The sequence below is a fragment of the Centrocercus urophasianus genome, unplaced genomic scaffold (assembly GCF_019232065.1).
Source record: "Centrocercus urophasianus isolate 14NV4802_14NV808 unplaced genomic scaffold, USGS_Curo_1.0 seq_12, whole genome shotgun sequence".
Taxonomy (NCBI): domain Eukaryota; kingdom Metazoa; phylum Chordata; class Aves; order Galliformes; family Phasianidae; genus Centrocercus; species Centrocercus urophasianus.
This window is the reverse complement of record NW_024884364.1, coordinates 38676071-38689197: the sequence shown is the minus strand read 5'-3', so window position 1 is coordinate 38689197 and position 13127 is coordinate 38676071. Positions and strand designations below refer to the sequence as shown.

The window sequence follows — 13127 nt, the reverse complement described above, 5'->3', positions numbered from 1 at the left end:
GTGCTGAACACTCAGAGAAAAGCAATTTTATTTTTTTTTCTTCATCTATGCTATATAAGCCATGTAAACAACAACAACAACAAAAACTGTCTGTAACTTAGCTCTTTGCTCTCACTTGGTACAAGCAGTCAATAGTACAATCATGAATTCATCAAGATGGTATCATTTACATTTCATTGAGTTTAATCAAAACAATTCCTGTAATCCTGCTGCTATTGATCAAGAAATTAAATGAAAGAAAATATGCTTCAAAACCTACTCCTCAGAAGAAAACATCAGACCATATTTCAAAAACAAAGTAGCTGAATGTGGTCCTTTGAAAGACTGGTGATAGCATTACTCTTACTTATGTCATAAATCTTGACAGCTGTGCTTTCAACAACTTGCTGTAGAAAATAAAAAGCAGATCTGGATTCCATATTGCCTTTAGTAACAGTGAAGAAGCCAACTCCTGTTTCCACTTTCCTATTTACATTTCATCATAGGTGTATGCATAATAAAAACTCTGGGCAGTAACCCACAGTTTTATTTAATCAGCTGAACCCTGAAAAATCAAAATAAAGGTCCATATTCCCTTTGTAAACTGCAGTGTTGCAGATGTTTATCACAGAAACTTTCAAAGGGTAACCTACAGTGAGACCCCTGAAACAGGATGTTAAATATAAAGCGGAAACGTTATTTCCTTTGATTTAAATTGGGCTTTTGTGGCTTAAGTAATATTTGGCATGTATTTTTCTACCTGTCAGATAATCCAGAAACAAATCCTCACATCAATATATGCTATAAAGATCAAGATTGAAATTCTGAGAATCACAGAGATTTGCGTTTATAAACTTGCCTATTATGTTTTTATTCACACAGCTCTGAAGGCATAGTGTCAGCTTTTTATCCAGACTCTTTTCATTACTTCTCCCTGTTGGTGTTGCAGTACATGCTGTGAATGACCTCCAGAGATTCCTGAAGCTATATGCAGAGAGAAAATTGAATCTGAAAGCTTTATTAGACAAGTTTGTCTTCAGCTTGTGTCTGATGTCAGCTGTATTGAAAAACAGAACTGCTTGTGGAACTGGGTCCCGACCTTGAAAAATCTCCAATCAAATGGTAACAGATTCAGGTTCGTGCCATATTACTATTTGTTAGACGTGGCATGTATGAGAAGTGAGAAAGCTTCCAAATGAAAAACAGACAGAATAATCAGACAACTTCATTTTTGAACACAATGGAAAAGTGGATTTATAGTGATGTATAAATAACAGAGTCAAATCACGTCGGTAACTGTGGAAGTCTTTACTACATAAGCCTGTAAAGTAAAATGACAAACCCAAATAAACTAAAATGTTTTATATGAAAGATTATTTATTCCTTCCTCCAAAGGCACAGAACAACCAAAAGAAAGGGTGAAGACAATGATCTATTCCTTTACTATTGCACTTTATACTAGAGTGAGCAACCTTTGATAGGCCAACTGATGTAAGACCCTATTCTTATTATTGCTCAGCACTGATTCAAGAACTCAAAGTATTATCCACAGCGTTTCCTTACTGCATTGTTCCCTGTTCACTTTTGCTTTTTTCCCTTGTTTCAGTAAAACCTTCACAGAGTTAAACAAAATTATAACTGATACTTACAAAAAGACATTTCCTTTAGATTCTGCATAAGCAAATATAGCAAACTATACAATTCTGAACATGGCCATCACTGGAAATAGCATTTCTCTCTATTACAACTCTCATAGTAGTGACTTTGTTTATTAGTGTCCTAAACTTAATGTTAACTAAAATGGACTACTGGCAGTAGCAATGACTTCTAAATTCAGCATAGAACTACCTTTGAAAGCAGATGCAAGCTGTGGATTTCTAGCTGTTCAACACTGGAAAATGGTTCTGCAATATTAAGTATCTATCATGACCTATGCACAAGTATTTTAAATGGTATTACTGCATTGCATCTTTTAAATAACATTTGCATTAGGTACTGAAAACACTGTAGGTGCACAGGCTCCTAAACTGCTCAGTCTTCCTCAAGGAATTATTGTGCGTATGCTTAATCTCAACTATGCTATGTCAGGTGCTCTAAACAATACAGACTCTGTGGTTTGTACATTTGTTTTTAATTTACCCTCTAAATGCACACATAGTTATGCATTTGTGTACACAATAAACCTAGAAGGATTTTAAGACTATCATTTGAAAATTCTGAGAAACACAGTTCTGATTTCTCCATGTTCTCATTTCTCCATGAAACTAGTCATTCCCAACCCAAAAGAGATGTGCCTTAAGAAGCACTCTTTCAAATAAAATACAAAAGCAAAAGTAAGGAGTAAAGCTCTATTGTCAGTAGTTTCCACAGATTCACAAATACCATTCTTTCAACTTCAACTCAAAACCAAAAATTCAAAGTGCAACACCCAGGAGGTGACTGCCTCCAAATCCTTTTACTACATCTCAGCCAAATATATACGCTAATAAGCGATGATGAGTTCTGTTTTGGTGAAGTTTATAAAGTTAGAACAGCTCATGAACCACATACTCAAACATGCTTTTAATGGTCTCAAGTTGTGGCAATGCTCCTCCACATTCTTCCTAATTCATTCTAAAACCTGAAAAGCCTTATTGCCCTATGCATGGAATCTGAACCTTTGGCTCCATGCCTGTAGCCTCCAGCTTCTAGCCTTAACGCAAATTACACTGAAAAGCACCCAACAGATTTAGTTCTATGCATTCAAGAAGCAGAAACAGCTTTCCTCTTGTTTTAAATACACTATAATTATCAACGTATATAAAGCATCTCTGCCATATGCATCTCTAACTCAACTACAACTTGTAAAATGAAAATGGTACTTTTTAAAGAGACCTACTAAAAATAATGGTCCAAATTAAGGACTGCTGACTTAAAGCTTTAAAAGAAAAAGAACTTGAATTCTACTTAATTTTTGAAGTAAGTTTCCCATTGTAATTGACATTAACACTCTTAAATTTTTCTTCATTTCTTGGTCATATCTTTTTCCATGTCACTTGATTAGGCATTTTAATATAAGACAAATACTTGGCTAAAAATTCAGAGAAAAACTGAAACTATAAGAGAGCACACTAAATAAATTAAACAAATGGCAAGAGTAACAGCATAAAGTACCACTCTCAGTTATATTACTTGTACATGCAAAGTGTAAAATTAGCTGAACAGGTATTTTAAACTGTCTTAATTCTGTTGTTTTTAAAGTTTCACTAACTTCAGGTAGAGCATGACTAAGAATAAATAGATATGCTTTTAAATATTTTTTTTTTTCAAGTATAACTCCAAATAAAAGTGGGCAAAATTTTCCCTTGAAATGAAGGTAAAAAAGGGAAAATGAACTCCTCAAGAACAAAGTCAGGGATGTCTTCTACCCCACAATGTATTCACAAAGTTTTACAAAGCACTATGCAACTTTAACTTATTAAGTAAATGCAGAGGTAGCACTTCAGTACAAAAGAAATCTGATGGATGCTAAAAATCCTATTAAAATTTGTCCTATAAAAGCACATTCCAAAACCGCATTTCTCTACTTACAATGTTTTCAAACTGCTGGCTAAGCAATGCATCAAGTTATTTAGATAGAGATGTTGACACAATTTCATGTTATAATGTCATGTACAGATAGTAAGTGTGATTTCCTTCCTGAATCATCTTGTCTTAGAAGTCAATCTTTGCTAATGTTTTAGACGTACCCCTCAGCTAAGTACGTTTTCCTAGCAGGAAAATAATTCTTGTTCATTATGCCTGAGGACACACTGGCCTTGTGGGATTTTTTAGTATTTCTCCTGCCAAGCAAACCATAATACAGAGACCTAGAAATAATTATACAAAGGGTCCCTTCCCTCTATTACAGCCACCAGATGGTATATTTAGTAAGACCCTCTGGCTGAGTTCTCGTAACCAGACTAGACAAAATGACACCTGACAGGGCAGTAGAACTTAGCCAATTACATCTTCATTCCCCAGTCTGAGCAACACAGGCATCAACAAAAATCTAGACAGAATCAGAAAACAAAAAGTTACCAACAGGACATACTTCCACTGCTTCACAGAGTTCTTTCAAAATTATTCTGTGCATTTTTTTTTTAAATGAGATTGTTTGGATGTGGAGAGATTTCAGTTTTAGTTCATTGAGAATATCTGTTCCTCACATTATAGTTTAATGTAATTTTATACAGTCATTATTCTGGAGGGAGAGGTTATCAGGGAGGCCCTCTTTCAAAAGAGGAGTGTCAATATTCAGGAATATTCTATACTAAATCTATATATATTGATCTATATAATACTGAATATTCAATATTCAGTCAATATTCTAACAGTTTTATCTGAGTACAGGAGGTGAGTCTCCCCAGCTGCAGTATTTCAGGCTATACTTAGCATTGGTGTGGCCAGATCTTGAACAATGCATGCATTTCAGAGGAGGGCAAAAACACTGATAAAAGAGCTGGAAGACATGACCTATGATGACATGAGGACACTTGGGTAGCCCAGTGTAAAGAAAAGAAAGGTAAGAGGCAGCTTCTTTGCTCTCTTCCCCTCCCAGGGAGGGGAAAACCTGACTTAAAAACCTTCAGGACATGGCCCAGAGCAACCTGCTCTAATTGACCCTGCCTTGAAAAAGGAGAATACATGTTTCCACATCTCCCTTCTGAACTGTACAATTTTATGATAACACATTTATAATGATGTTATTGCAGTAAACTGACCCAAATAAAGAAAAATTATGAGTTAGCATTACAAGCACAGGTTCACATTTTAAGTGCTCTTGGCACTAGAAAGGAAATCAATCTTACTTCCTGCCTAATTCTTTAGAGAACACTAGTGCTTTCATTTTCTGCATGTATAATTCCATCTGTAGAGTCTCAGAGATGTTATCGGTTAGGGCTTACGTCTTGCATTAAGGTAAATTAGTGATCTAGCAATTTTTCAGCTTGAGATTCAGCTTCACATTAGTTAATATAGGAATCTGATGAAAGACTATGCTGTGTTCCCTCTGTTGTACAGTTATTACCACTTTCTTTGTAACAGCAAATTCACAGATCACAAAAGCTCCCTCCCACTGGAAGTTGACACAACCTGCTGACATGCAAAACTGACACAGCAAGTTTAGTGACCCAGCACATCAAAAAATGATTACACATCTCCTTCAGTTCCCCCATGTCATTAAATGAATTTCTACAGTGTGCCTTAGAACGAAGACCTGTAAAGTAAGGATATTGTTGTGCCACAAGTTAAAAAAAAAAAAAAAAAATAGACTGGTGGTATTTACCCCTTTTTATAAAATCAAAAAGATCAACACCAGAACTGTGGCAGTTCTAAATTGCAAAAAAGTAAGTTATAGTTCCTATGTAGTAAGATTCAACACGTCATTAAGCAAGACATCTGCTTTGCTTGAATTAACATAACTGTGACAAAGGCTGGATTTGTCCTCCGGTACTGAATATTCTGGATCCTGCCTTAGTGGTGCAATTATTTGATTCCCAGGAAAAGATTTTTCTTCTTTGCTATAATAGTAAGTCACTAGCAGAAGACACAGAATTCCCCAGCATCAGTTTTTCTCATATGTTACCCATTAAGACATGCTAAAAGCAAGAGAGATAAACATCCTACAAGCAATCAAATTCCAGGAGATTCTATGACTGTATCACAGCCTATGTTGTAGGAAACCTAACAGTAGAAGGTACTTCTCCCAGACCTGAGCAGATCACCAAACAGCTTTGCACCTTATATGGGTGAAAAACACTCCTCATTCCAAGCAACTGAGATGACACTTTACTATCAAGTAAAGAACCTTGACTTTAGAAACTCAGCCTTTAGCCCAGTATTCAATTATGTATCTTTTCCACCCAAGCTTAGTCAATACATTTCAAAGTAAAGCAATAGGAAAATGAATTTGTAGTCCTTGTAGTAAGACTGCAGGTGCAAAGAGATATAAGGAAAATGTAAAATTCAAAACAAAATATTGTTCAAATAATTTAAATTAAATGGAAACCAAGTCTCTTGTTGCATAGTCATGAATTACTCAGGACACCCATCAGCGTCACCCACAGACTTAACATATAACTCCATACAATCCTTTCTTTGAATATGGATGCTTTGTCTTGAAACATGACCAGATCATTGGTCTATCATATATAAAAATTATTTTGTAACAAATTTATATTTTGTAACAAATTTATATCTACTTGATCTATATTATTACATTTAGTTTAAACAATTTTTTTCTTTCATCATATTTGCTTAATAAATGAATATAGAAAGTCATAATGTTTTCTCTACATAGAATAAAGAAACAAGACCTTGAAGCAGGTAATAATTTCAAACCACATTGCAATCATTCCATCAAATACATAAAGAAATTTGTCTCCTGAGACACATTACACAAAAATGAAAAAAAGCAAGTTGAATTCCATACCAGCACATCTCCCATTTACAAGCTAACGGTAAAATTTGAACAGATGCAAAACAAATTTAGACTGTCTCAAGCCATTTTCCCTTTCACTATGTGACTTAACTGATTTTAGATGTACACAATGAAACACTTACAGACACCTGGAGAGGAAAGGACAGGCTCTCCGAATGTTGGCTTTTCCTTCAGTTGTAGAATTAAGTGATTTATTGCCTTCCAGTCCGTGTTCAAGTCTTCTAATTTTTTCTAGAGTAGAAGTTAAAAATACATTAAATTTATAATGCATTAATAAGTGTAACTTCTCTCTCCCCCCCCTTTTCTTTTTCCTCATTTGATGGACCCCTGAATTTACAACATCCCACATAGAAACAGCAATTAATTTTCACAAATGGGAGAGAGAGGGAAGAACAGAGTATGACCCATTTGGAGTTGGGGGAAGAAAAAAAAAAAAAAAAAAAAAAAGCTTCATGGTGTAACAGTTTTGAGAGCATCTTGTCTCCCAGAAATTTGCCTGCTGGAGCTCTGGGACAACCTACAGGCTATGCCTCTGGACCCTGGCCATACTGCTCCCTAACCAACCTCAGCCCCACTGAGGCCCCGTACCCAGCCCCACTCAGGGCTCTGTTTGGTTCTTCTCATCAGGCCTCCTTCTTACCCTCCCAGCCTGCACTGTTCCCTGATGGACTTAGGGGACATAGGATGATTTCCAAACAAAAGTTTTCTGTTTTGTTCTGTTTCTAATCATCATAAATCTGAGATGCTCATTTTATTATATTAAAACAGGAAGGGGAATTTTGTATTAAAAACCATGTCAATAAAATCTCTGCAATTCAGAACACGTTCTTCTATCTATTAAAAAAAAAAAAAAAAACAAAAAAAAAAAACCTTAGGAGACCTCAAGGAATCGTAAACAGTCCTGAGCAATGGCTAAGCTGCTACTTTTAAACAAAACGAATGTGAAAGTCTGGAATGTGAATTATATCAGTCTTAAGATAACCGTGAGAGGCATTTAGACTTGAAAACAATGTTTCTACCCCATCTTTATTCCACACTCTAGGGACTGTAAAGTAGGATGAAGCATGCTAATTATATGCTGGCATTTCTAAACTCTTAAAATGAAGACTGCTTTTCCTTTTCAAGCTGCTTCCTGACCATTTGTTATACAAAGCAAAAAAAAAAAAAAAAGAAAGAAAAAAAAAAAAAGCATAGCCAGCCCTTGACTATCCTGGTGAGGCCACATTTAGACTACCATGTGTCTCATTCTGGGCTCCCCATTTCAAAAAAGACAGGGAGCCCTAGATAGAGTCCAGTGGAGGGCCACAATGATAAAAGGGTTTGGAGCATCACCCATACGAGGAAAGTCTGAGTAACCTGGGTCTGCTCAGCCTGAGGAAAAAACGACTGAGAGAGGATCTGACTAACATATATAAATACCTAAACGAAGGTGGGAGGTAAACAGATGAGGCCAGGCTCTTCAAGGTGGTGTGTAGCAATAGCACAAGGATTAATGTCCTAAAACTTGAACATGGGAAGTTCCATACTAACACGCAGAAGAACTTCTTTACAGTAAGAGTGATGGAGCACTGGAACAGGTAGCCCAGAGAGGTTGCGGAATCTCCTCTTATGGGGATACTAAAGACCCATCTAGATGCCTGCCTGTGTGACCTACTGTAGGGTACCTGCTTTAGCAGGGGAGTTGGACTCGATGATCTCCTGAGGTCCCTTCCAACTCCTGCAACACTGTGATAGCAGCCCAGTATACCAATGCCACTCAGTGGTGTTTTTAGCACTCCTACGCCCTAGCCATGATCAGACAGTCTAAATTACTATCTAGTCCTAATAGAAACAGGATGTCTATTAAGAATGATGTTTAAGTACCTTGAACCTAACAAGATGGGGACAAGTAGGAGAGGGGTAAAGAAGAAGAAACATTAAATTGAAGAGTGTACACACACATATGCATACATTTTGATGCCTTGGGCACTGTTTCTAGAATTTGCCTTAAGTTTCGCCAAAGGTACTCTTAAATCTTCAAAGTTCTTTTATATCTATCATCAATAGAAACAAAAATACTAGTTGGTGTAAGTCCTGGAGATTTTTTTGTGCAAATGCTTTTTAATAGGACAGAAGAGAACGGATATAACTCTGTACCACAAAATCATTTTACTTCTAAGAGTAGCTTAAAAACTGCATTAAGTTTAAAATAAAGAGTCAGGAATATCAGAAGTTATCCTCAACAACAGAATATGACGATCACACTGAAAAAGAAATTAGGGTATGAACAATAAATATAACATTTGACAATTCGTGCATACTTTATTTATTTGTGGATTACTGGCACACAAAACCATATTTCCCACATTTCTTAACATTTTTTTCCTACTGCTCACACCTAAGAACCTCATTCCAGATCTAAAATGTAAATGGCTGCACCAGGATCTACTCAGTAGCAGCAGCAGGTGTAGAGAGCCCTTCAAAGCTTGAGAGATTATACTGTCAAAGTCCAGCTTCATTTTACTGTTTATTCACACTAACTCAGGAAAAAAATACGAATATCATAAATGTAATATTGGTTCTCAGTGTGAGTAGCTGTTTCACTCGTACAGATGTGAGCCAGGGATTTGTTTTCACTGATGGCAAAATAGAAGCAACATCTACACCACTAATAAGAGAGTAGCTAGTTCCAAACTCTCCTGTCAAATTTACAGTTCGATCCAATCTTGCATCTGCCATAAATTAGCATGCACGCATTAAAAACGTTCACTTCGTCAAGCACAATAATTTTGCTGTAATTGTAGCTCTAGAGTTTTAGTGACAAGTATTAAAATTAAAATATGTTGCACTGAGGAACAGTTTCTATTGATTTATTGATTTCCTTTAAATGTCAGTCCCAGTGCTATTAAAGAGAGGATAATATTCATACCTGAACTAATCTCACTAACAGCACTAAAACTACATAGGAGTATTCAGACAGAAAAGTGATGTGGCATTTTAAACGGAAGACTGAGGTGAATGAAACATAGTTGTAAAGGTACTCCTTATATCCTCTTTTTCACCATCACTACTTATCTCCTAATCAGAAAGATGGAAAAGGAAAAATGGAGTGTCATGGACGGAAATTGCAGCTTTTCCCTTGCCACAGATATTCCCTTCCTGATTAAACCATCCAGAGTGCTGTTATTCAGGAGACTTGGATTATGTTCCTTCTATTGCCACTGGCACCAGGAGTAAACTCAGTAACCTCTCCCTTCCCATCCATGTAAAGATTACTTTACAGAAATGCATTTCAAAAGCATGAAATTCATTTATGAATGTGCTAATATGAATGTGTCTGATTACTGAAGTGCCAGGGCTTAAAAGATCACATCTTACCCCGTTTTTTGATCCTTGAATCAGCATATCTTTGGACCTCATGTGCCAACAAGATTTTTTTTTTTACAGTTTTAGATTGCTAAGTTCCAGTATAATCACTGTTAGCATGCTTTGCAAATGTGTGAACATATCCATATGTCAGTCAATTATAACATCAAGGTGGATGGTTTACTGATAATCAAGAAGGGCTCAGCCCAAATTCTGTGCCTACACATTTTGGACATTCTACATGACAGCTTAATCAAATACTTAGTTAACTAGTACAAGTTACAAATTCAAAATAAAGCTGTTGGAGATAGATTGACTTTAACTCTACATAACAAATATTGGTTTCACTCTTGGGACTTCCTACTGAAGGGCACAGAAAAATTCTAACAAATAGAATTCATAATCATCTACTCTATAAAAAATATTTCATCTGGGCAAGTTTCAAATGAAGCACACGTTAAACACGAGTACTCAATCAGATTATTACTTATATTTCTGCCTAGTGCTTACTTCAAAGACTTTAGAAGTATTCTTTAATGATGTAAAGTTGATACTTTTATAAGAATTAAAAAACAAAAAAATGGTATGAAAATTAAAAAGTCCATGGCTGTGACTAACATTATAAAAAATAACTGCTGGTGTTTAAGAAGTAGAGTGGATTTCAGTTTCAACGCTCACTTCAATTATGTTTTAATAGAAAGCCACAGGGTTCAATTTATACTCTCACTGGAGTGTTTTGAATGTATTATAAAGTTTGCAAACATGAACAGCAAAGGATGACAAAATCTCAGAATAAAGTCAATCACGAACATAAATTCAGATCCAATGCACATGACTGCATTAATACTTTGAACTTATTGACACTTTCCAAGACAGGGCAGGCCTGTAGTATGAATACAGTCCATAGGACTTCGATGTAGTTTATTGAGAAGAATGGAAAGATTAGCAGTAAACTAAGAAAAAAAAAAAAAAAAGGAAGCTAGGAAAAGAATATTTCATGTAACCAAACACTGTGCTTTTTTCTTTTTTCTTTTTCCCTGATATTTGCATCTAGTGATACGTTTACTTTGACCCGACTTCTGTTTTTTCTTCCTTTCATTTCTCTGGAAAATACAAAGCAATCATACACAAAACTAAAATAAAGCAATGCTTATGAAGCACTTAGACACCACTGTGATGACTGGCTTGAAACAGCCTACGAGGGAATTAGCCATTTTTCTTCACAGCAGAAACAGAATACTTCACAAGAAAAGTGTGGCTTACAGCAACAAACTAAACAAGAACTATGAGTTTAAGTACTGAGTTGCTGCTCTCAGTGTGAGTGCTCCCCATACCCTCTGCTGCATTAGGCAACCTAAAACAAGGCCACCACATCATCTTCAGTTCACCATTTTCTGAGATTTGAGTGCTTACCTTTGCAACCTCATTAATTTCCTTTAAAAAACACCATAATTTGAATATATATTATTTCTGCTGCCACAAAATATCTTTTAAGTAGAAAGTCATTTTGACTTGGTCTGAAAAGTCGTATTGGAATATACGAATAACAAATAATGCTGAATATTACTCACTTAATAATAAAGGCAGAAGACATAAATGGGGAGAAGCTTAAGGAAATTTACGTCACTAAGAAAGCTATTCAGCAGCCCTGACAGTACATGTACACTATTTTATTACTGTACAAGGTAGTGAATCAGAAATTAACTTCACAGGTTCGATTAACTGAACTCCAGAAGGCAACGAAAAAAGTAACATTTAATTAAAGAGGGACAAGAAATGAAATATCCACTATTTAACCAAATAGTTATTAATTTCTTTACAGACACATTCTATAATACCATTGTCAAAACTGCAAATCAAGGAACATCAATGTTTATTTAAAGAGTTATCTTGTTCCAGTTGATTGTGTTCCAGCAGATCTGGTAGAAACAAGCAGTTTTCAGTCTTTATGCAAACACTTAAAAGAAATAGACGTGGAGTATACTTTTTATGTTAGAAGTTTGGCCTAAACAGAATCATGTCACACTATTTATGCCTTCATCAGTGGAATATCAAAGCAAGTGCTACCAATTCTCCCTGCAAGTGTCACCACTCATTTTGCTGATCTTTAAATGTAGTTACAAAAAACTAGAAAGCCAAAATCTCACTTTTTTTCTGTTGTTGTTTTACGTTCTTTGCTTAGAAATGTAGAGTAAGAGATGCTAAAATGGCTGCTACCCAGTGAGAAAATACAGCTACTGTAGTGGGATTTTTCTTCCATCATTCATTCAGTGTTGAAATGATGTGTTTCTATTCCCAATAATAATAGTGCTATTTTCACCCAATGCTGAGTCATAAGCCTTGCTTCTGCTCACTCTCATTAGCACACTAGTTTTTAGTCACCTTCAGTTCATCTCCTTGGTATTTTTCCACTGTTTAGCAGAACTGACCATTATAAAAAAAAAAAAAACAAAAAAAAAAAAAACAAAACAAAAAAAAAAAAAAAAAAAAAAAACCACAAGCATAGATACCAAAAAGGTGGGGAAAAAAGCTCCTAAAGACTTCTGTTCAGGAAAGTAAAAAAAACTAAAACATGCTTAAATATCAGCTTCTACAGTGCAGATCAGTGCATCCACATGTCGCTATCAATCTCCATTCAGATGGTGGGAATTATAAGACTTAGAGGAGGTTTTGTAGAAGCAGGAAAATACTCCACTGTACTACAAGTGGAACGAATACACATGGAAAAAAAACACATGAAATTTACTGTTCAGGTCACCTACAGACATCCTAACTTTGTGAGGAAATCTTTTTCTATAAAATGAGATTATTGACTACTATAGGTTAGGAAAAGTTCTAAATACGAAGTTTACTATCTTCATAATTGCAACAGATACTATAATTGATAAGCCACTATTACTGTTTGAGTGAACTCTTCACCATCAGATCCTTTATTAGCAGTTATGAGATAAGAAATGAAGCTCTGGTTAATAAAGTAGTGATCTTACTAGTAGTTTGATCTCCAACAGCAACTGGACCACACATGAAAGGCTGCTTGCTTATTATTTACAGCTTCATGGTTCTGCAGGTACTCTAGATACTCAAGGGTTCAATGCAAATCTGTATGGTCTTTACGAAACTAAGCCTAAACTATCCAAATGATTTCTGGGGGAAAATGATTCTATAGTATATTTTTCTAAGGGAGAATGGTTGGGAGGGATCAATCCAATGAATTCTTGACTCCAAGACAGAATGAGGGAAGCCACGCTACAGGAATTCTGGCAGATATACACAGTGGTAAAGTTTTATATTATCATCTCTCCTTCACAGTACAAAAAAATTAAAGCAAAGGGTCTTCTTTGAC

At 35.6% G+C, this 13127-nt stretch overlaps 1 protein-coding gene across 12 annotated transcripts in view; it reads right to left on the bottom strand.

Annotated features, from left to right (window-relative positions):
* Positions 1-13127, bottom strand: part of DMD (dystrophin) — a 979751-nt gene that overhangs the window by 333338 nt on the left and 633286 nt on the right. For all 12 annotated transcript variants that reach the window (XM_042811110.1, XM_042811098.1, XM_042811099.1 and 9 more), the window contains one exon: positions 6562-6670. In XM_042811110.1, coding sequence (XP_042667044.1) covers positions 6562-6670 — 109 coding nt within the window. The remainder of the gene's footprint in view (positions 1-6561; positions 6671-13127) is intronic.